Raw genomic sequence first — 24,489 nt, 5'->3', positions numbered from 1 at the left:
TGTGAATTGGGATGATGTTTTTGCAGGGAAATGTACTATGGACATGTGGTCGATGTTTAAGGATCTCTTGCAGGATGTTAGGGATAAATTTGTCCCAGTGAGGAAGATAAAGAATGGTAGGGTGAAGGAACCATGGGTGACGTGGAAAATCTAGTCAGGTGGAAGAAGGCAGCATACATGAGGTTTAGGAAGCAAGGATCAGATGGGTCTATTGAGGAATATAGGATAGCAAGAAAGGAGCTTAAGAAGGGGCTGAGGAGAGCAAGAAGGGCACATGAGAAGGCCTTCGCGAGTAGGGTAAAGGAAAACCCCAAGGCATTCTTCAATTATGTGAAGAACAAAAGGATGACAGGAGTGAAGGTAAGACCGATTAGAGATAAAAGTGGGAAAATGTGCCTGGAGGCTGTGGAAGTGAGCGAGGTCCTCAATGAATACTTCTCTTCGGTATTCACCAATGAGAGGGAACTTGATGATGGTGAGGACAATATGAGTGAGGTTCTGGAGCATGTTGATATTAAGGGAGAGGAGGTGTTGGAGTTGTTAAAATACATTAGGACTAATAAGTCCCCAGGGCCTGACGGAATATTCCCCAGGCTGCTCCACGAGGTGAGGGAAAAGATTGCTGAGCCTCTGGCTAGGATCTTTATGTCCTCGTTGTCCACGGGAATGGTACCGGAGGATTGGAGGGAGGCAAATATTGTTCCCTTGTTCAAAAAAAGTAGCAGGGATAGTCAGGTTAATTATAGACCAGTGAGCCTTATGTCTGTGGTGAGAAAGCTGTTGGAAAAGATTCTTAGAGACAGGATCTATGGGCATTTAGAGAATCATGGTCTGATCAGGGACAGTCAGCATGGCTTTGTGAAGGGCAGATCGTGCCTAACAAGCCTGATAGAGTTGAGGAGGTGACCAAGCACGTAGATGAGGGTAGTGCAGTGGATGTGCTCTACATGGATTTTAGTAAGGCATTTGACAAGGTTCCACATGGTAGGCTTATTCAGAAAGTCAAAAGGCATGGGATCCAGGGAAGTTTGGCCAGGCAGATTCAGAATTGGCTTGCCTGCAGAAGGCAGAGGGTTGTGGTGGAGGGAGTACATTCAGATTGGAGGGTTGTGACTAGTGGTGTCCCACAAGGATCTGTTCTGGGACCTCTACTTTTCGTGATTTTTATTAACCACCTGGATGTGGGGGTAGAAAGGTGGGTTGGCAAGTTTGCAGATGACACAAAGGTTGGCGGTGTTGTTGATAGTGTAGAGGATTGTCAAATATTGCAGAGAGACATTGATAGAATGCATAAGTGGGCTGAGAAGTGGCAGATGGAGTTTAACCCGGAGAAGTGTGAGGTGGTACACTTTGGAAGGACAAACTCCAAGACAGAGTACAAAGTAAATGGCAGGATACTTGGTAGTGTGGAGGAGCAGAGGGATCTGGGGGTACATGTCCACAGATCCCTGAAAGTTGCCTCACTGGTAGGTAGAGTAGTTAAGAAAGATTATGGGGTGTTAGCTTTCTTAAGTCAAGGGATAGAGTTTAAGAGACGCAATGTAATGATGCAACTCTATAAAACTTTAGTTTGGCCACACTTGGGAGTACTGTGTCCAGTTCTGGTTGCCTCACTATAGGAAGGATGTGGAAGCATTGGAAAGGGTACAGAGGAGATATACCAGGATGCTGCCTGGTTTAGAGAGTATGGATTATGATCAGAGATTAAGGGAGCTAGGGCTTTACTCTTTGGAGAGAAGGATGAGAGGAGACATGATAGAGGTGTACAAGATATTAAGAGGAATAGACAGAGTGGGCAGCCAGCGCCTCTTCCCCAGGGCGCCACTGCTCAGTACAAGAGGACATGGCTTTAAGGTAAGGGGAGGGAAGTTCAAGGGGGATATTAGAGGAAGGTTTTTCACTCAGAGAGTGGTTGGCGTGTGGAATACACTGCCTGAGTCAGTGGTGGAGGCAGATACACCAGTGAAATTTAAGAGACTACTAGACAGGTATATGGAGGAATTTAAGGTGGGGGGTTATATGGTAGTCAGGGTTTGAAGGTCAGCACAACATTGTGGGCCGAAGGGCCCGTAATGTGCTGTACTATTCTATGTTCTATGAGGGTGAACATTTTAAGTTTGGGGTATTTTGGAGAAAGGTTTCCACCGCTATCTGAAGGTAGAGCGTTCCTATCAAACCGTTTGTAAACTGAAATGTCGTAAAGTGAAGAAGCAATTACCATTAATTTATATGGGAAAATTTTTGAGCATTCCTAGACCCAAAAATAACCTACCAAATAGGATATAAAAACTAAAATAACACAAACATATAGGAAAAGCAGGAATTTTATGATAAATATACAGTATATATAAAGAAGAAATAATGTATGTGCGGTTTAGTTTCACTTATCAGAATCGGGAAGCCAGGGAGCCAAGATCGATTTGGTAGGGGGAAAAAATCGGCATGTACACACAACTGCCCACACAAGGCTTCATGGGCATGGTAGTCTTTCTCGGGGTAAACACAGTTTAAAGTACAAACACGAGGAAATCTGTAGATGCTGGAAATTCAAACAACACACACACACAAAATGCTGGTGGAACACAGCAGGCCAGGCAGCATCTACAGGGAGAAGTGCTGTCGACGTTTCAGGCCGAGACTTGGAGACGTTTAAAGAGGGCGTCTTTTTTAGTAAAAGCGAAAATCTTCTTTAGCTAGCGAAAACAGGTACTAAGGTAGGTCTTTCGTAACAGCGAGTTGTCGTAAAGCAAACGTTCGAAAAACGGGGGCCACCTGGAAATAAAAGATGAAAAAGTTACTTCCGCCCACCCTCACCAACATGGCAGCCTCACTAGTCTACAAGGCGGTCGCCCCGGAGACTTCCGGATCCGGTTTGGTTCAGTTTCCGGTAGCACCATGCCGGCCCTGCAGCCTGAAGCAGCGGAGGCAGTTGCGGCTTTCGGCGGGAGGCTCGGCCGGGGGCAGCTACGCCGCTCCGGGGATGTGGCGGCGGCCACCGCGGGGCTGCTGCGGCGGATCGTGGCCCAAAGTCGGTGGAACAACGCAGGTATCGGAATCGATTCAGAAATAAGAATCCCTGTTCCCGGGAGTTAATCACCTTATCCCCTGTATTTACTATTGACAGCGGGCATAATCTCCTGGGACTTAACCCCAGACTCCTGCATTTACCAGGTATAATCCCCTGGAAACCAGTACTCACCCCGACTCTAGGTATTTACCTTTTGGAGTTGGTGAAGGGGATGTCTCGCTCCCTCTTTTGGTGAAGGAGAACCAGCCCAACCCTGACGCTCCCTGTCCCCTGGCCATCACCGTCTACCACTTGCCTTTGATCCTTGGCCTTTTTCGTTCATACAGTCCCCTCTCAGAAAATCTGCAGATACTGGAAATCCAAGCAACACACACAAAATACTGGAGGAACTCAGCTGGTCATGCAGAAACTGAGTACAAGCGACGTTTCAGGCCGAGACCCTTCATCATGATTGGCCTCCCCTCTCGCAGCATCCATTACTAAGGACCTCCAGCACCCAAGGCATGTCCTTTTCTCACTGTTACCATCAGGAAGGAGGTACAGAAGCCTGAAGGCACACACTCAAGTGATTCAGGAACAGCTTCTTCCCCTCTGCCATCCGATTCCTAAATAGACATTGAACCCTTGGACACTAACTCACTTTTTTTAATATACAGTATTTCTGTTTTTGCACATTTAAAAAAATCTATTCAATATGTAATTGATTTACTTGTTTATTGTTGTTATTTATTATTGTTTTTTCCCTGTCTCTCTGCTAGCTTAGGTATTGCATTGAATGGCTGCTGCTAAGTTAACAAATTTCGCATTACATGCTGGTGATAATAAACCTGATTTGATTCTGACAATCCCTGGTCCACCCTTCCACACCCACCCACATCCCACCACACTCTCCCATTGCCACCACCCATGCCTTTCCTTCCCACCTTTACGGGACCCAAACACTGCTTCCAGCAGAGGCAGCCTTTCACTTCAAAATCTGAATCAATTTTATTGTGACATATAAAACAATGTGACATATGTACAATGTGAAAATTGGTGTTTTGAGTGTTCAAGACATAACATTACTATAAATAAGTAACGTACAAGAGTTCATGGGTTCATTGTCCATTCAGAAATCTGATTGCACATCTGAAATCTGATTGAATCTGTATTTCCTGAGGAGACTGAGGTCCTTTAACATCTGCCAGACGATGCTGAGGATGTTCTACAAGTCTGTGGTGGCCAGTGCTATCATGTTTGCTGTTGTGTGCTGGGGCAGCAGGCTGAGGGTAGCAGACACCAACAGAATCAACAAACTCATTCGTAAGGCCAGTAATGTTGTGGGGGTGGAACTGGACTCTCTGATGGTGGTATCTGAAAAGAGGATGCTGTCCAAGTTATATGCCATCTTGGACAATAACTCCCATCAACTTCATAATGTACTGGTTAGACACAGGAGTACATTCAGCCAGAGACTCATTCCACTGAGATGTAACACTGAGCGGGCATAGGAAGTCATTCCTACCTGTGGTCATCAGACTTTACAACTCCTCCCTCGGAGTGTCAGACACCCTGAGCCAATAGGCTGGTCCTGGACTTATTTCCACGGCATAATTTACCTATTATTATTTAATTATTTATGGTTTTATTTTGCTATATTTCTACACTACTCTTGGTTGGTGTGACTGTAACAAAACCCAATTTCCCTCGGGATCAATAAAGTAAGTCTGTCTGCAGAGGAGACAAAGCTTCTGTAACACTGAGTTAGTGTCTTCGGGCTCTTATACCTTCTCCCTGATGGTAGCATTGAATAGGGGGCATGGTCTGGTTGATCGGGGTCCTTATTGATGAATGCCACGTTCTTAATGCATCACCACTTGAAGATGGCCTCAGTGGTGGGGAGAGTTGTGCCATGATGGTGTTGGTTGAGTCTACAACCCTTTGGGGCTTCTTTCAGTCCTGTGCAATGGAGCCTCCATACCAGGTGATTCAACCAGTCAGAATGTTCTCCACCATACATCTGCTGAAAATAGTAACAGCTGATAGCTAAAACCACTGACAGGATCATCAGGGCGTTCCTCCCCACTATTTGTGACATTTACCAGGAGTGTTGAATATGAAGGGCCAAAGCATTGTTGAGGATCCCTACCACCCATCCCACAATCTCTGATGCAACAATGTTAGGAAGGAGGTAGCAGAGTATCAGGACTAGGAATGCTAAACTGGGTAACGGCTTCTTCCCTCAGGCTGTGAGACTAATGAATATCCTGCTGCCAGTCTTGTCATTAGGACTGCGAGCTGTTCACTGTTTACCTGTGCTGTGCACTACATGCATTTTGACTTATATTTTATTAACTTTTTATGTTCATTTTTATGTACTATGTGAGATAAATGTTTTTGGCTGCAACATGATCCAGAGGAATGTTGTTTCATTTGGCTGCAGATATGTACAGTCAGATGACAATTAGGCCATTCAGCCCATCAAGTCTGCTCCTTTTCATTGTGGCTGATTTATTAGCCCCCTCCACCCCATTCTCCTGCCTTCTCCCTGTAACCTTTGATACCCTGACTTAGCAAAAACCTATCTATCTCCACTTTAAATTGGCCCCCACAGCTGTCTGTGGCAATGAATTCCATGGATTCACCACCCTCTGGCTAGAGAAATTATTCCTCATCTCTGTTCTAAATGAACACTCCTCTATTCTGAGGCTGCGTACTTTGATCATAGACTCACCCACTATAGGGAATATCCTCCCCACATTCACTCTATCTAGGCCTTTCAACATTCAGTAGGTTTCAATGAGATCCCCCTTCATTCTTCAAGATTCCAGTGAGTACAGGGTCAGAGCTATCAAATTCCCCTCATATGTAAATCTTTTCATTCCCAGAATCATTCTCATGAATGTCCTCTGGACTTCTCCAATACCAGCACATCCTTTCTCAGATAAGGGGCCCAAAACTACTCACAATACTTCAAATCAGGTCTCACCATTTCTAATAAAGCCTCAGCATTACATCCTTGTTTTTGTATTCTAGTCTTCTTGAGCCAAATCATGTCAAATCTCCAATGAAGTTGAGTTGCTGACACTGTGGTCTCCTCAACCAGAGGAGAAAGACCAGATATAGATAGGGTGATTGTGCTTTGGTCTCCTGTGGTGCAGCAGCCCCTTCTGCCTGGGCACAGGGCTCAGTAATAACATCTCCAACTTTCTTTCTCAGCATCAATCACTCCAGCTTGTTGTCATTCTCGTTCAGTATCTCTCCCTATAGGTCCAGTCCGGCCTACTGTATACTTTGTTACGTAATTTTGTTTCTGATTGTCCCTGAAACATTCTGTGTCCCTAGTGCCAAGACTCTGATGCACCTGTGATCTCAACATCTGACCCTCCCAAGCCTCAGTTTAGCCCTTCATGTTGCCTTTCCCAGGGACTTATCTCAGTCTCTATCCCACTTGTCTGGGTACTCACCATTTTCATACCCTGAGCCCCACAGTTGAAGGGGGAGGGGAAGAAAGCAGTCAGAAGCCCCACAGGGAAGTTACTGCCCTTCCACACACTCCGGTGACCTGCCACTTCCTGCCACTCCAGGGGAGCTGCTGGACTTGATCCGGAAGGAGAGCCGGAAGGTGATCATCGCCCAGCCCTTTGAGACTACTGTGGGGAACATTATCCGGCGGGTGATGAAGATCATTCGTGAAGAGTACAGCCGGTGAGAGTGGGGTCTTTAGGGGATTATGGGAGATCACACTGGGTGTGGGTGGGTCTCTGGAGAGCTAGAGGGACCATGCCAGGTGCGTATGGGCCTCCAGAGGCATACAGGAATTGTGTTGGGTGTGGGTGGGCCATTAGAGGTTTAGGGAGATGATGCTGGGTGTTGCTGGGTCTCCAGGCAGTTATGGGAACAGCGTTGGGTGTGGGTCGGTCCTAAGAAGATTACAGGGATCTCCCAGGGGGTGAGTGGATATTCAGAGGATTACAGGTATCACACCAGCTGTGGGAAGGTCTTCAGAGGGTTACAGGAATTGTGTTGAGTGGGGGGGGGGTTCCCAGAGAGTTATGGGGATCACACTGGGTGTGGGTGGGTCTTTAGAGGGTTACAGGGATTGTGTTTGGCGTTGGATGTCTAGAGAGTTACAAAAATCATGTTGGGTATGGATGTGTCCTTAGAGGGTTATAGGGAACAAACTTTGTTTTTTTGGGGTCTTTAAAGGGTTACAGGGATCACGCCAACTATGGGAGGGACTTCAGAGGGTTATGAGGATCATGCCAGATGTGGGCGAGTCTTTAGAGGGTTATGGGATTCACACCAGGATTAGGGAGATCCCAACAGTGGGGAGGAAGGGATAGTCAGGATGGTGCAGACAGAGGAATGGTGGTCCAAGCGATGAGGAGGGTGGGAAGTCTGGGTGGTGGGGAGGGGGTGGTTCCAGTCAGTGCTGGGGTGAGAATTAGAGGTCCCGGCAGTGTGGAGGGAATTAGGCAGGTCCTGTGGTGTGGAGGGAATTAAGGAGAGAATTCCTGGCAGGTCCCAGCTTGGAGCTGAGAGGGGAGGGGGAGTGTTGGGGAGGTGAGCCCTGCTGATTTCTCATTGTGTTGCAGGCTGCAGGGTCACAATGAGGAGATGGACCAGGAGTCTCTGCATAGGCTGCTGATGTCCGGCAGTCAGAATGAGGATTTGAGTGAGAGCTTTGCACCACTAAGAACCAATGTCATTGAGGCCATTAACGAACTACTGGCAGAGCTCGGTAAGTGGTGGAGAATGGGTGAGATGTGGCAACCTCGGGGGTGGGGTGGGGGGAGTCCCTCCAGGGTCAGCAAAGTTGGTGTCTGTCACTGTTGCACCCATGCAAAGGATTAGATACTCCCTAAAGTGGTAGAGTCAGTGGGCTCTCAGGATTAATGTTGAGTAGGAATGTCTGGCCCCACTGGATTCCATAAGATACAGAAGCAAAATTAGGCAATTTGGGCTATTGTTGTGCTCCACCACTTCATCATGCTGATCTAATTTTCCTCTCAGCCCCAATCTCCTGTCTTCTGTCTGTATCCCTTTGTGCTCTGACCAGTCAAGAATGCATCAACCTCTGCCTTCAATATATGTATCCACTTGGCCTCCTGTGACAACGAGTTCCACAGACTTACAATTCTCTGGCTAAAGAAACTCCTCCTCATCTCAGTGGTAAAGGGATACTCCTCTATTCTGAGGCTCTGTATTCTGGTCCGAGACACTCTCACCATAGGAAAAATCCTCTCCACATCCACTCTATCAAAGCCTTTCAACATCTGAGGTTTCAGTTAGGTCACCCCTCATTCTACTGAATACAGGCCCAGAGCCATACAGACAGAATTTCTTCTGTCTCTCTTCCTTCTTGAAGAGTGCAGTGAAATTTGCATTTTTCCAGTCTTCCAGAACCATTGCAGAATCTAGTGATTCTTGAAAGATTATTACTAATACCTCCCTAATATCTTCTGCTACCTCTTTCAGAAGCCAGGGATATATACCATCTGGTCCAGGTGACTTAACTACCTGCAGACCTTTCAGTTTTGCAAAAACTCTCCCTAGTAATGGCAATTTCACACACGTAACACCCCTAACACTCTGGAACTTCCACCATACTGCTAGTGTTTTCTACAGTGAAGACTGATGCAAAATTCTCATTCAGTTCATCTGCCGTTTCCTTGTCCTACAATGCCACCTCTCCAGCATTGTTTCCCGGCATCCAATATCTGCTCTCACCTCTCTTTTACAGTTTATGTATTTGAAGAAACTTTTGGTATCCTCCTTAATATTATTCTAACTTTCGTATTCCATCTTTTTCTTAAAGACTTTTTAGTTGCATTCTTTTGATTTTTAAAAGCCTCCCAATCCTCTGATTTACCACTAATATTTATTATATGCTCTATTGTGTTTTATGTTGGCTTTAACTTCTCATCAGCCACGGTGTGTCATCTTGCCTTTAGAATTTTTCTTCTTCTTTGGGATGTATATATCATGTGCTTTCTGAATTGCTTCCAGTAATTCCAGCTGTTGCTGCCATCCCTTCCAGTGTTCGTTTCCAGTCATTTCTGACCAACTCCTCTCTCATGCTTCTGTAATTCCCTTTACTCCACTGTAACACTGATACATCTGACTTTAGCTTCTCCTTCTCAAATGTCAGTGTGAATTCGATCATATTATGATCACTTGCCCCCAAGGGTTCTTTTACATTTGGTTATTCAATTAATTCTGGTTCATTGCACAACAACCGATCCAGAATAGCTGATCCCCTAGTGGGCTCAACCATGAGCTACTCCAAAAAGCCGCCTCATAGGCATTTTAGAAATTCCCCCTCTTAAGATCCAGCACTAATCTGATTTTCCCAATCTATCTGCATATTGAAATCCCTATGATTATTGTATTGCCCTTTTGGCAAGTATTTTCTATCTCCTGTTAGATTATATCTTTACTGCTGTTTGGGGGCCTGTATACAACTCCCATCAGGGTCTTTTTAGACTTGAAGTTCCTTAGCTCTACCTACAACGACTCAACACCTTCCAACCCTACAGTATGGCACCTCTTTCTAATGATTTGATTTCATTTTTACCAACAGAGCCACGCCACTCCCTCTACCTATCTGCCTGTTCTTTTGATACAATGTGTACCCTTGGATATTAAGCTCCCAACTATAATCATGATTCAGTGATGCCTACAATATCGTACCTGCCAATCTGTAACTGCTACAAGCTCATCTACCTTATTTCATATACCGTGCACATACAAATATAACACCTTTCAGTCCTGTATTCACCCTTTTCACTGCTTTTGTTTGTAAACCAACTACCTCATCCTGAGCACTATCACTCTGGTTCCCATTCCCCTACCAAATTAGTTTAAGCACTCACGAATAGCTGTAGCAAACCTGCCTGCAAGGATATTGGTCTCCTTCGGGTTCAGGGGTAACCTGTCCCTTTCAACAGGTTGTACCTTCCCCAGAAGAGCTCCCAATAATCCATAAATCTGAACCCCCGCCCCCTGCAACAGTTCCCTGGTGTGTGGCACAGGCAGCAATACAGAGATTTCTACTCTTGAGGTCCTGTTTTTCAGCTTTCTACCTAGCTCCCTAGAATTTCTGTACAAGACCTCACCTTGTCTCCCTATGTCATTGGTGCCAATAGGTACCAAGACTTTGGGCTGCTCATCTTTGCCCTTGAGAATATCGTGGACCTGATCCGAGACCCCCGGCACTCGCACCTGGCTGCAACGTACTATCCAGGCATATCTATTGCGTCCACAAAAGCTCATCTCTGTTCCTCTGACTATGGAATCTCCAATCGCCACTACACTGATCTTCACCTCTCTGCTTTTCTGAGTCACAGCACCATACACAGTGCCAGAGACCCAGTTGTTCTAGCTCTCCCCCCCCCCCCCACCTTCCCCACCCCCTGTTTAGGCTGTGTACCTCAGCAGTATCTAAAGTTTAGAATTTAGATTTAGAATAGTACAGCACATGACAGGCCCTTCGGACCACAATGTTGTGCCAACCCTCAAACCTTGCCTCCCATATAACCCCCCACCTTAAATTCCTCCATATACCTGTCTAGTAGTCTCTTAAAATTCACTAGTGTATCTGCCTCCACCACTGACTCAGGCACTGCATTCCACGCACCAACCACTCTGAGTGAAAAACCTTCCCCTAATATCCCCCTTGAACTTCCCTCCCCTTACCTTAAAGCCATGTCCTCTTGCACTGAGCAGTGATACCCAGGGGAAGAGGCGCTGGCTGCCCACTCTGTCTATTCCTCTTAATATCTTGTACACCTCTATCATGTCTCCTCTCATCCTCCTTCTCTCCAAAGAGTAAAGCCCTAGCTCCCTTAATCTCTGATCATAATCCATACTCTCTAAGCCAGGCAGCGTCCTGGTAAATCTCCTCTGTACCCTTTCCAATGCTTCCACATCCTTCCTACAGTGAGGCGACCAGAACTGGACACAGTACTCCAAGTGAGGCCTAACTAGAGTTTTATAGAGCTGCATCATTACATCGCGTCTCTTAAACTGTATCCCTTGACTTATGAAAGCTAACACCATAAGCTTTCGTAACTATCCTATCTAACTGTGAGGCAACTTTCAGGGATCTGTGGACATGTACCCCCAGATCCCTCTGATCCTCCACACTGCCAAGTATCCTGCCATTTACTTTGTACTCTGCCTTGGAGTTTGTCCTTCCAAAGTGTACCACCTCACACTTCTCCAGGTTGAACACCATCTGCCATTTCTGAGCCCACTTCTGCATTCCTATCAATGTCTCTCTGCAATATTTGACAATCCTATACACTATCTACACCACCACCAACCTTTGTGTCATCTGCAAACTTGCCAACCCACCTTTCTACCCTCACATCCAGGTCGTTAATAAAAATCACGAAAAGTAGAGGTCCCAGAACAGATCCTTGTGGGACACCACCAGTCACAACCCTCCAATCTAAATGTACTCCCTCCACCACAACCCTCTGCCTTCTGCATGCAAGCCAATTCTGAATCCACCTGGCCAAACTTCCCTGGATCCCATGCCTTCTGACTTTCTGAATAAGCCTACCGTGTGGAACCTTGTCAAATGCCTTACTAAAATCCATGTAGATCACATCCACTGCACTACCCGCATCTATATGCCTGGTCACCTCCTCAACTCTATCAGGCTTGTTAGACACGATCTGCCCTTCACAAAACCATGCTGACTGTCCCTGATCAGACCATGATTCTCTAAATGCCCAAAGATCCTATCTCTGAGAATCTTTTCCAACAGCTTTCCCACCACGGACATAAGACTCACTGATCTATAATTACCCGGACTATCCCTACTACCTTTTTTGAACAAGGGGACAACATTCGCCTCCCTCCGATCTTCTGGTACCATTCCCGTGTACAACAAGGATATAAAGATCCTAGCCAGAAGCTCAGCAATCTCTTCTCTTGTCTTGTGGAGCAGCCTGGGGAATATTCCGTCAGGCCCTGGGGACTTATTAGTCCTAATGTATTTTAACAACTCCAACACCTCCTCTCTCTTAATATCAACATGCTCCAGAACATCAACCTCACTCATATTGTCCTCACCGTCATCAAGTTCCCTCTCATTGGTGAATACCGAAGAGAAGTATTCATTGGGGACCTCACTTACTTCCACAGCCTCCAGGCACAACTTTCCACTTTTATCTCTAATTGGTCCTACCTTCACTCCCGTCATCCTTTTGTCCTTCACATAATTGAAGAATCCCTTGGGGTTTTCCTTTACCCTACTCACCAAGGCCTTCTCATGCCCCCTTCTTGCTCTTCTTAGTCCCTTCTTAAGCTGCTTTCTTGCTACCCTATATTCCTCAACAGAACCATCTGATCCTTGCTTCCTAAACCTCATGTATGCAGCCTTCTTCCACCTGACTAGACTTTCCACCTCACTTGTCACCCATGGTTCCTTCACCCTACCATTCTTTATCTTCCTCACCGGGACAAATTTATCCCTAACATCCTGCAAGAGATCCTTAAACATCGACCACATATCCATAGTACATTTCCCTGTAAAAACATCATCCCAATTCACACCCGCAAGTTCTAGCCTTATAGCCTGATAATTTGCCCTTCCCCAATTAAAAATTTTCCTGTCCTCTCTGATTCTGTCCTTTTCCATGATAATGCTAAAGGCCAGGGAGTGGTGATCACTGTCCCCCAGATGCTCACCCACTGACAGATCTGTGACCTGACCTGGTTCGTTACCTAATACTAGATTTAGTATGGCATTCCCCCTAGTTGGCCTGTCAACATACTGTGACAGGAATCCATCCTGGACACATTTAACAAATTCTGCCCCATCTCAACCCTTGGAACTAATCAAGTGCCAATCAATATTAGGGAAGTTAAAGTCACCCGTGATAACAACCCTGTTATTTTTGTACCTTTTCAAAATCTGCCTCCCAATCTGCTCCTCGGTATCTCTGCTGCTACCAAGGGGCCTATAGAATACCCCCAGTAGAGTAACTGCTCCCTTCCTGTTCCTGACTTCCACCCATACTGACTCAAAAGAGGATCCTGCTACATTACCCACCCTTTCTGCAGCTGTTATAGTATCCCTGACCAGTAATGCCACCCCTCCTCCCCTCCCCCCCCCAATCCCTTTTAAAGCACTGAAATCCAGGAATATTGAGAATCCATTCCTGCCCTGGTGCCAGCCAAGTCTCCGTAATGGCCACTACATCATAATTCCATGTATGTATTCAAGCTCTCAGTTCATCACCTTTGTTCCTGATGCTTCTTGTATTGAAGTACACACACTTTAGCTCTTCTACCTTTACACCTTTTATTCTGCTGCTCTTTCCTCAAAGCCTCTCTATATATTAGATCTGGCTTTACTCCATGCACTTCTTTCGCTGCTCTATCGCTACGGGTCCCATCCCCCTTGCAAATTAGTTTAAACCCTCCCGAATCATGCTAGCAAAGCTACCAGCAAGGATATTGCTCCCCCTCGAGTTCAGGTACAACCCATCCAATCTGTACAGGTCCCACCTTCCCCAGAAGAGATCCGAATGATCCAAAAACCTAAAACCCTGCCCCCTGTACCAACTCCTCGGCCACACATTCAACTGCCATCTCCTGCAATTCTTACCATCGTTATCACGTAGCACTGGCAGCAATCCTGAGAACGCCACACATAGACTGGGAAGCCCATACTGTAAAAGGGATGGATGGTTTGGAGTTTGTAAAATGTGCGCTAATTTTTTGCAGCAATACATAGAGGTACCAACTAGAGAAGGGGCAGTGTTGGATCTTCTGTTAGGGAATGAAATAGGTCAGGTGATGAAGGTATGTGCTGGGGAGCACTTCAGGTCCAGTGATCACAATGCCATTAGTTTCAATATAATTATGGAGAAGGAGAGGACTGGACCCAGGGCTGAGATTTTTGATTGGAGAAAGGCTAACTTTGAGGTGATGTGAAAGGATTTAGAAGGAGTGGATTGGGACAATTTGTTTTATAGAGAAATGGCGGTTATTTAAAGGTGAAATTTTGAGGGTACAGAATCCTTATGTTCCTGTTAGATGGAAAGGAATGGTTAAAAGTTTGAGAGAGCCATGGTTTTCAAGGGATATTGGAAACTTGGTTAGGAACAAGAGAGATATCTACGATAAATATAGGCAGCATGGAGTAAATGAGGTGCTCGAGGAATATAAAGAATGTAAGAAGAATCTTAAGAAAGAAATTAGAAAAGCTAAAAGAAGATATGAGGTTGCATTGGCAAGTAAAGTAAAAATAAATCTGATGGGTTTCTACAGTTATATTAATAGTAAAAGGATAGTGAGGGATAAAATTGGTCCCTTAGAGAATCAGAGTAGACAGCTATGTGTGGAGCCAAAAGAGATGGGGGAGATTTTGAACAATTTCTTCAGTATTCACTAAGGAGAAGGATATTGAATTGTGTAAGGTAAGGGAAACAAGTGGGGAAGTTATGGAAACTATGACGACTAAAGAGGAGGAAGTACTGGTGTCCTGACAGGATATTCCCTAGGACCTTGAGAGAGGTTAGTGTAGAAATAGCAGAGGCTCTGACAGAAATATTTCAAATGTCATTAGAAACGGGAATGGTGCCGGAGGATTGGTGTATTGATCATGTGGTTCCATTGTTTTTTTTTTGTTTTTTTTTTATTAGTTTTTTTTTATACAATTTCTACATAACTACAAATTAAAAAACCCCAGATCAAAATGAGGAACATTAATACAGTGCAAAATTAAGCATACAATGACAATGTGATACAAAGAAAGAGAATTAGAAAAAAGCACCCAAATTGAAGACAAGTAAACTTAGTATCCTCCCCAAGCCCCACAACACAAAAAAAAACTCCAGACCAACCACAACACAATATAGAGAATATAAATCAGGACAATCAAACTCCCAAACTGTGAATACACTTAGCAACAGAGGATAATAATGCCTACTACCAAAAAAAAGGGAGCTGAAAGCAAGGGACTGAAAAAAAAACAACCCTAGTCAAGAGGAAGGTTATGAAAGTACTCGATAAAAGGTCCCCAGACCTTATGGAACTTTAAATCCAAATTAAGAACTGAATAACAAATTTTTTTTGAGGTCCAAGCAGGTCATAATGTCGTTAAGCCATTGAGCATGAGTGGGCGGGGCAACATCTCTCCATCTAAGAAGGATCAAGCGTCTAGCCAGGAGAGAGGCAAAGGATAATATTCGGCATTTGGTCGGACTCAGACGTAAATCTGTCTCGCCCCAGAAACAGAACAAAGCAATTAAAGAGTTTGGTTCTATGTGGTGATTCAGAATATATGATAACGTAGTGAAGACATCTTTCCAAAATTTCTCCAAGCTAGGACAGAACCAGTACATATGAATGAGAGAGGCTTCGCCCCTCTTGCATTTATCACAAAGCGGACTAATGTTAGGGTAAAATCGAGATAGTTTAGATTTAGACGTATGGGCTCTATGAACAATCTTAAACTGTAAAAGGCAATGGCCAGCACAAAGAGAGGTTGAATTAACCGATTTGAGAATCGAGTCCCAAATCTCATCAGATAAGGAGGTATTTAAATCTTGCTCCCATGCCATTTTAATTTTATCCACAGGGGCCCGTCGTAAGGCTGCTAATTTATCTCGAATAATTGATATTAAACCTTTACCTAGTGGATTAATGGAAAGAAATAAGTCCATAGCATTTTTCATAGGCATTTCAGGAAAGTTAGGAATTAAAGGAGCAATAAAGTGTCTAATTTGGAGATATCTAAAGAAATGAGCATTGGGCAGATTGAACTTAAAAGAGAGCTGTTGAAAAGAAGCAAAGCGATTATCAATGAAAGGATCTTCAAAATGTCTAATGCCCTTCCTATACCAAACATGGAATGCTGAATCATACGTAGTAGGTAAAAAAAAAGGTGATTATGTACGACAGGACTGGAAACGGAAAAACCATGGAAACCATAGAATTTCCTAAACTGAGCCCATATACGCAAAGTGTGTCTAACAAGAGGATTAGCTATTAATCTGGACAAACTACTAGGGAGTGCAGAGCCAAGAAGTGCAGAGATGGATAATCCTTTAGTGGAGCTCAACTCCACTGCCACCCAATTAAGGCACTCGGGTTGGCCATGAAAGAAAGATCAAAAGGTAGCACAACGTATATTAGCTGCCCAATAATATAAAGGAAAGTTAGGTAAAGCCATGCCACCCTCTTTTTTAGGTTTTTGGAGATGGATTTTATTAATTCTAGAGCACTTATTCTTCTACAGATATGACAAAATAATAGAGTCTAAAGAATCAAAAAAAGATTTAGAAATAAAAATTGGGATTGATTGAAATAAGTATAAAAATTTAGGGAGAACATACATTTTAACAACATTAATACGACCTACCAAAGACATAGATAGAGGTGACCATTGTACGAGACTCTGTTTTATGGTATATGAAAGATTGGCAAAGTTTTCACGAAAGAGATCTTTAAACTTCCTTGTGACTGTAATCCCAAGATAAGTAAATTGATTATGGACTACTTTAAAAGGGAGATCACGAAATGTTAATTTTTGTGCTTCTTTATTAATTGGGAAAAGTTCGCTCTTATGTAAATTAAGTTTATAGCCAGAGATCTGGCTAAACTGGTCAAGAAGTGAAAACATTGGAGGTAAGATGTAGACGGGTTTGAGAGAAAGAGTAATAAGTCATCAGCATAAAGAGAAACTTAATGCTCAACACCCCCTCTCCAAATCCCGGTCAATTCAGGACAATTTTGAAATGTTATCGCCAAAGGTTCTATAGCCAAATCAAAGAGAAAGGGACTTAAGGGGCATCCCTGATGGGTGCCACATTTGAGATTAAATACCTGGGATTTCTGAAAATTAGTTAAAACAGAGGCAGTGGGACACAAGTACAGCAATTTGAACCAAGAGATGAAACTTTGACCGAGGTCAAATTTTTCTAAGACTGCAAAAAGGTAGTTCCACTCTATACAATCAAATGCTTTCTCCGCATTGAGGGAAATAACACATTCAGGAATCCCAGTTGGAGGTGAATATAAAATATTAAATAAACGCCGAATGTTAAAAAAAGGGAGACGGTTTTTAATAAAACCTGATTGGTCATCAGAAATAATAGAGGGAATAACGGTTTCTAATCTATAAGCCAAAACTTTAGCCAAGATCTTTACATCAACATTGAGCAAAGAAATCGGCCTATACGAGGAACACTCTGTTGGGTCTTTACCCTTTTTAAATAGAAGAATAATAGATGCCTCATTAAAAGAGGGTGGCAATTTGCCGTAATTAAACGAGTCAGATAATACTGAGAGTAACTGAGGAGAAAGAAGTGAAAAGAATGGTTTATAAAATTCTACAGGGAACCCATCAGGTCCAGGAGATTTCCCTGAGGATAGTGCAGAAATTGCAAAAGATATTTCTTCTGATGATATAGGCGCATTAAGTTTGGCTTTAAAATCAGATGAAAGTGAAGGAATATTCAGATTATTTAAAAATTGATCAACAGAGATATTGTCATTCAAAGATTCAGAGGAATAAAGCCGAGAATAGAATTTTTTAAATGTGTCATTAATTTCTAAATGATCCAATGTAAAGTCTCCGTTCTCCTTCCGGATCTTTGTAATACGTTGTTTGGCTTTGGAACGCCTCAGCAGATTGGCTAGAAATTTACCAGACTTATCACCATGAATGTAAAAGCAACTCTTGCTTTTGAGAAGTTGGCGTTCAACAGGTTGAGTAGACAGAAGATTAAATTTAGTTTGGAGTTCTACACACTTCTTGTATAGTTCAGGGTTCTTAGTTTGAGCATACAGTTGATCCAATTCTTTAATCTGGTTAATGAGGTCTAATCAATCTGCACAGGACCCTCTGTTGAGATTTGCTGTGTAAGAGATTATTTGACCCCCTCAGATATGCTTTCATGGCATCCCAGACAATCTGGGATGACACTTCAGGTGATGTATTGGTGTTAAAATAAAAGGTTATCTGATCCTTAATAAATTTTAGAAAATCATCATCCAATAATAAAGTCGTATCAAACCGCCAGTGTTTATTCCTCTGAGGGAGACCAGGAAAGTTTAAAGAGAGAGTAATTGGGGCATGGTCAGAAATCAGTATACTTTGATAGTCACAAGAATAGGCAAATGGAATAAGTTGGTTATCAAGTAAGAAATAGTCAATTCTAGTGAAGGTATGGTGAACATGTTAAAAAAAAGAATAATCTCTCTCAGTAGGATGAAGGAAACGCCATATATCAGAGATACCAAAATTAGAGAGAAACGATTGGATAGCTAAGGCAGATTTAGTAGGTGGTCTGGTAACAGAGTACGATCAATCCAAATTAGGATCTAACCAACAGTTGAAGTCTCTACCCAGTATAAGAGAGTATGAGTTTAAGTCTGGTAGTGAGGAAAAAAAACGTTCAAAAAAGTTAACATCATCAAAGTTGGGGGCATACAGGTTTGCTAGTACAACTTTAGTGTTATATAGTTTACCAGAAACAATAATAAAACGGCCATTTGTATCAGATAGTTTATTATGGAGTTCATAAGGAATATTTGAGTTAATAAGGATGGAGACCCCCCCCCCCAGCTTTAGCAGCAAAGGATGAATGAAAATGCTGACCCGCCCACTTTGACAGAAGCCGGGAGTTATCAAAACAACAAATATGGGTTTCTTGAAGGAAATCAGCTTTGAGTTGTTTAATATGTGAGAATACCTTTCTCCTTTTAACAGGGTGATTCAATCCCTTTACATTCAAGCTCACGAATTTAAGTGCACTAGCCATTATCAATTATTAATGCATAAAAGGCAGTAGGCATATAAAAAGTCAAGCAATACAATAACAGTCTGGGAGCAGAAATGTAAATATAGATTTGTAAAATCAAAACATAAACATGTCCTGAGCAACAAAGGAAAACAATAAATACAGTGAGTGATGTTAGAACTGGAAAACCCACCCCATCCACGCAACCCAAAACTAGATGGCTACCAAAAAAAGCAGCTAGCTCTACCAAAAAAATTAACCCAAATATAACTTCCAGATCTGTGTCATTAACAGCAGTTCCATATAAATACTATAGCAAATGGTAACCTAGTTTATGCACTAGAAAACATAACTACAAATTGGAACATCTTCTGCAGAAATATAAAACTTAATGCAAAGAAAATCAGAAGAAAACCAAAACTAACCTACCCGTGAAAAATTATAGAAGGTTAAAGGAAGAGAAAGGGAAAAAAAGGGAGGAAGGGGAAAATTGTAGATTCAAGGAGAATACTTATCAACCATTTACAGAGAGAAAAAAAATCAAAAATAAAAAAAAGTGAAAAAAAAATAATCAGAAGTTAAACTGAATCAACCAACAGGGAGGCCTTCAATAAAGACTTCAAACCTCCAAAACAAGTTAGAGTCAAGTGTAGAACTCTATAAAGTTATACAAGAATAAAATAGATTACACAAGTACAATTTAAACATCCACAGGGAAACATTAAGCACAGAATGTCTATTTAAAAAAAAGACACACCAAATCCAGGGAGAGATTGTCAACAGCTCTTAGAGTTTCAATAAATAATGTCTGAGTGATTCAAGTAAGGTCTGAGACCGGAAAAAGTAATTTTACTACAGGAGGTACTTATCCACCATTTTAGGAGGTCCGATCGGGTTCCCAAGATGGCTGGATAGCCGGAAGACTTCCAACAAATGCCTCAGCCTCCTTCACTGACTGAAACCACTTATATTTTCCAGTAGTAAGCGTAATTCGTAAATCGGCAGGATTGCAAAGAGAGGGTCTAAAACCACGATCAAAAAGCACTTTCATTACACCTTTAAACTCAGCACGCATCTTTAAAACCTGGGGGGCAAAATCCTCCACAAGGCGAATGACTGTATTTTGAAAAGCAAAAGTACCTCTGCGACATGCCTCCATAATCAAATGGTTTTTTACCTGGTATTGATGAAAGCACAAAATTACCGGTCGTGGGCGGGAGCCCAGAATTGCGGGGGGAGCATAGACCCTGTGTGCCCTTTCCAGCTCAGGCAGATTAGGAAGCAAATCTTTTCCAAACATCTCACAAAGGAACTCAGAGAAGAACTTCACAGGTGATCCCTATTCGGTGGCCTCTGGCAAACCAAGAATTCGTAGATTGCAACGTCTGCTCCGGTTTTCAAGATCCACCATTTTGGAAAAGAGTTTGTTATACTTTTCCTCTAGGCTGGAACAGAGAGTCTCCAAGTATCGAACATGACTTTTTAAATCTTCAGAAGTCGAATCGATGCGAGATAAGTGTTCAGCATGTTCGTCCACTCTAGTGTTGATCTGATCCAGTTTGGCGTCCAGCTGGTTGAAAGCAGTTCTAAATTCCTTTAAAATATCATCCCGATGTTGTTCCAGAACACCGAGGGTCTCCGTTGGGAGAGCCGTAGCTTCCTTTTTCCCGGATTTAGAACTCTTGTTAGACATTGTAAGGTAAATGTGTTCGCAGGCGAGTGAAAGAGACCAAATAAAGTTCCTAACTAAGGTTTAAAAAATGGAGACATTTAGTGCAAAGATAGCGAAAATAAAGGAACAAAAGTTCGGAGCAGCTAAGTAATCACCATCTTACCGGAAGTCCTTCCATTGTTTAAAAAAGGGTTCGAAGAGTAAACCTAGCAATTATAGGCCTGTCAGTTTGACATCAGTGGTGGGTAAATTAATGGAAAGTATTCTTAGAGATGGTATATATTATTATCTGGATAGACAGGGTCTGATTAGGAACAGTCAATATAGATTTGTGCGTGGAAGATCATGTTTGACAAATCTTACTGAATTTTTTGAAGAGGTTACTAGGAAAGTTGACAAGGGTAAAGCAGTGGATGTTGTCTATATGGACTTCAGTAAGGCCTTTGACAAGGTTCCGCATGGAAGGTTAGTTAGGAAGGTTCAATCGTTAGGTATTAATATTGAAGTAGTAAAATGGATTCAACAGTGGCTGGATGGGAGATGCCAGAGAGTAGTGGTGGATAACTGTTTGTCAGGTTGGAGGCCGGTGACTAGTGGTGTGCCTCAGGGATCTGTACTGGGTCCAGTGTTGTTTGTCATATACATTAATGATCTGGATGATGGGGTGGTAAATTGGATTAGTAAGTATGCAGATGATACTAAGGTAGGTGGTGGTGTGGATAATGAAGTAGGTTTTCAAAGTTTGCAGAGAGGTTTAGGCCAGTTAGAAGAGCGGGCTGAGGGATGGCAGATGGAGTTTAATGCTGTTAAGTGTGAGGTGCTACATTTTGGTAGGAATAATCCAAATAGGACATACGTGGTAAATGTTAGGGCATTGAAGAATGCAGTAGAACAGAGTGATCTAGGAATAATGGTGCATAGTTCCCTGAAGGTGGAGTCTCATGTGGATAGGGTGGTGAAGAAAGCTTTTGGTATGCTGGCCTTTATAAATCAGAGCATTGAGTATAAGAGTTGGGATGTAATGTTAAAATTGTACAAGGCATTGGTAAGGCTGAATTTGGAGTACTGTGGACAGTTCTGGTCACCGAATTATAGGAAAGATGTCAACAAAATAGAGAGAGTATAGAGAAGATTTACTAGAATGATACCTGGGTTTCAGCACCTAAGTTACAGGGAAAGATTGAACAAGTTAGGTCTATTCTTTGGAGTGTAGAAGGTTGAGGGGGGACTTGATAGAGGTATTTAAAATTATGAGGGGGATAGATAGAGTTGACGTGGATAGGCTTTTTCCATTGAGAGTAGGGGAGATTCAAACAAGAGGACTTGAGTTGAGACATAGGGGGCAAAAGTTTAAGGGTAACACGAGGGGGAAATTTCTTTACTCAGAGAGTGATAGCTGTGTGGAATGAGCTTCCTGTAGAAGTGGTAGAGGCAGGTTCGGTATTGTCATTTGAAGCAAAATTGGATAGATATATGGACAGGAAAGGAATGGAGGGTTATGGGCTGTGTGCGGGTCAGTGGGATTAGGTGAGAGTAAGCGTTCTGCACGGACTAGAAGGGCCGAGATGGCCTGTTTCCGTGCTTTCATTGTTATATGGTTATAACGCCACCCTTGAGGTCCTGTTCTTCAGCCTTCTGCCTAGTTCCCGAAATTCACACTTCAGAACCTCATTCATCTTACTGCCTATGTCGTTGGTACCAACATGTATCATGACATCTGGTTGCTTTCCCTCTCGTACCAGGATGTCATGCACCCCGTCAGAGACTTCCCGGACACTGGCACCTGCGAGGCAACAAACCATGCGGGTGTTCTTCTCATGTCCACAGAATCTCCAGTCTGCTCCCCTGACTATAGAGTCTCCAATGACGACAGCTCTCCTCTTCTCCGTCCCATCCTTCTGCACCACAGGGTCAGACTCAGTGCCAGAGGCCCTGCCACCTTGGCTCACACCTGGTCGGATGTCCTCGCCAACAGCATCCAGGATGGTAAACTTATTATTCAGGTGAATGGCTACAGGGGTGCTCTGCACTACCTGTCTACTTTCCTTCGCTTCCCCCCTCGGACTGTCACCCAACGACCTGCTTCCGGCAGCCTAAGTGTGACTACCTCCCTGTAGCTCTCATCTATGACTGCCTCATTTTCCCTTATGAGTCAAAGGTTATCTAGCTGCTGCTCCAGATTCCTTACACGGTCTTCCAGATCACCCAGCCGCAAGCGCTTCTGGCAGATGCGACTCTGCGGGAGAAGGGAGTTCCCCCAAGACTGCCACATCTCACAGGAGAGGCACATCACCGTCTCAGGAGGCATTGTAAAGACTAACTGGGAACAAACTCGTCCTCCACCTCTTCTCGTCAAAGTCTCTCGAGTCAAAGCTCCACTCCTTCACTGGCCCACTCACTCACTGAGTTCTGTTTACTCAACAAAGTTGTGTAACTAATATTGGGGAAATGGCCACAAGTGTACTCTGCACTGGTTGTGCATTTCACCTCCATCTCCTGATAGTCACCTAGTTACCCATCCCCTGCAACTGATGGATGACTACTTTCCCTGTCTATCACATCCCTAGTCTCCCATACAAGTTTAATTTTCTCAGCTGCAGCTCAGTGCACCTGGTGCAAATGTGTTTATCTGGAGAGTGGAGGTCTCCCAGACATACCACACAGAGTAGAAAACACTGCCCTAGAGCCATTCTCACTACACTACTATGCACTAACAGAGAAGGAATGAACAAAGACAATGAAAGAGAGAAACTTACCGGATACTTTACCAAGCCCTGATGAGTCAAAGCAACTCTGAACACTCGCACACTGAAAAGAATGGCTGCTCTGCTTGCACTTGCGGTATTTTTACTCACTCTTTCTAATGAATCCCTCGTTGATTGGTTGCAGCCCAATTCCAAGAATTGCAATTCCGTGAAGCTCTGCCTTTTAAACAACACACACAAAATGCTGATGGAATGCAGCAGACCAGGCAGCATCTATAGGAAGAAGTACAGTCGACATTTCATTCCTGACGAGGGGTCTTGGCCTGAAACGTCGACTGTACTTCCTATAGATGCTGCCTGGCCTGCTGTGTTCCACCAGCTTTTTGTGTGTGTTTGAATTTCCAGCATCTGCAGATTTCCTCATCTCTGCCTTTTAAATGTTGATTACTGACCTGATTGAAAAGGTAGCTTTATTTATACACTTCCTTTTGTTGATTGGTCATACCGCAGTTCTTGATTAAAGGGGAGCAGGAAGTGCACTCGGAAATGGTGTGGGGATAGAATGAGCTGGGTGTGGCATTTATCCTGATAGCTCCATCTTTGATCAGCAGCAGTGCAATGGGCCAATTGGCCTGTGCAGTAACTGTGCAAGTGTCTGGTGTTTGCAGAAGGGACAATGGATAACATTACAATGCAAGCCCTGGAGCACATCCATTCCAACGAGGTGATCATGACTCTGGGAAGATCCCCAACTGTGGAAGCTTTCCTTAAAGAGGCTGCTCGAAAACGCATCTTCCATGTCATTGTGGCCGAGTGTGCGCCCTACTGCCAGGTTAGTAGGAGTGGTGAGGGACTCGGGGCTCGGCAGGGAGATGGGGAGGGAGTCACGATGAGGCCATACTCAGGTTGGAGGAGCAACGCCTTATATTCAGTCTGGGCAGCCTCCAACCTGATCGCACAAACATTGATTTCTCAAACTTCCGGTAATGGTCACTCCCCACTTCCACCATTTCCCATCCACTTTTCCCTCTCTCACCTTATCTCCTTCCCACCCCTCCTTTTCTATCTGCTATGGCCTTCTGTCCTCTCCTGTTGGATTCCCCCTTCTCTAGCCCTATATTTCTTTCACCAATCAACTTCCCAGCTCTTTACACCCCCCACCTCCCAGCCTCACCTATCACCTTGTGTTTCTCCCTCCTCCCCCCCCAACTTTTAACTCTGACTCCTCATCTTTTTTACTCCAGTCCTGCTGACAGGTCTCTGCCCGAAACGTTGACTGTACAATTTTTGTAGATGCTGCCTGGCCTGCTGCGTTCCTCTAGCATTTTGTGTGTG

General features: G+C 43.7%; 2 protein-coding genes across 5 annotated transcripts in view; one reads left to right on the top strand and one right to left on the bottom strand.

The window, feature by feature from the left end:
• Positions 1-2,316: 2,316 nt before the first annotated feature.
• Positions 2,317-24,489, bottom strand: part of mlh3 (mutL homolog 3 (E. coli)) — a 140,992-nt gene continuing 118,819 nt past the window's right edge. For 2 of the 4 annotated variants that reach the window (XR_009510842.1, XR_009510844.1), the window contains one exon: positions 2,317-2,772. The gene's annotated coding sequence lies outside the window, so the exon portion shown is untranslated. Of the gene's footprint in view, positions 2,773-18,410; positions 20,524-24,489 lie in introns of those variants that run through there. The other 2 variants (XR_009510841.1, XR_009510845.1) reach the window with 1 other exon arrangement.
• Positions 2,862-24,489, top strand: part of eif2b2 (eukaryotic translation initiation factor 2B, subunit 2 beta) — a 28,417-nt gene continuing 6,789 nt past the window's right edge. The window contains exons 1-4 of the mRNA XM_059963046.1: positions 2,862-3,046; positions 6,595-6,715; positions 7,606-7,751; positions 23,823-23,986. Of these exons, the coding sequence (XP_059819029.1) occupies positions 2,896-3,046; positions 6,595-6,715; positions 7,606-7,751; positions 23,823-23,986 (582 nt within the window). The 5' untranslated portion in view covers positions 2,862-2,895. The remainder of the gene's footprint in view (positions 3,047-6,594; positions 6,716-7,605; positions 7,752-23,822; positions 23,987-24,489) is intronic.

The sequence above is a fragment of the Hypanus sabinus genome, chromosome 2 (assembly GCF_030144855.1).
Source record: "Hypanus sabinus isolate sHypSab1 chromosome 2, sHypSab1.hap1, whole genome shotgun sequence".
Classification (NCBI taxonomy): Eukaryota; Metazoa; Chordata; class Chondrichthyes; order Myliobatiformes; family Dasyatidae; genus Hypanus; species Hypanus sabinus.
This window is presented reverse-complemented; position numbering and strand designations above follow the sequence as displayed.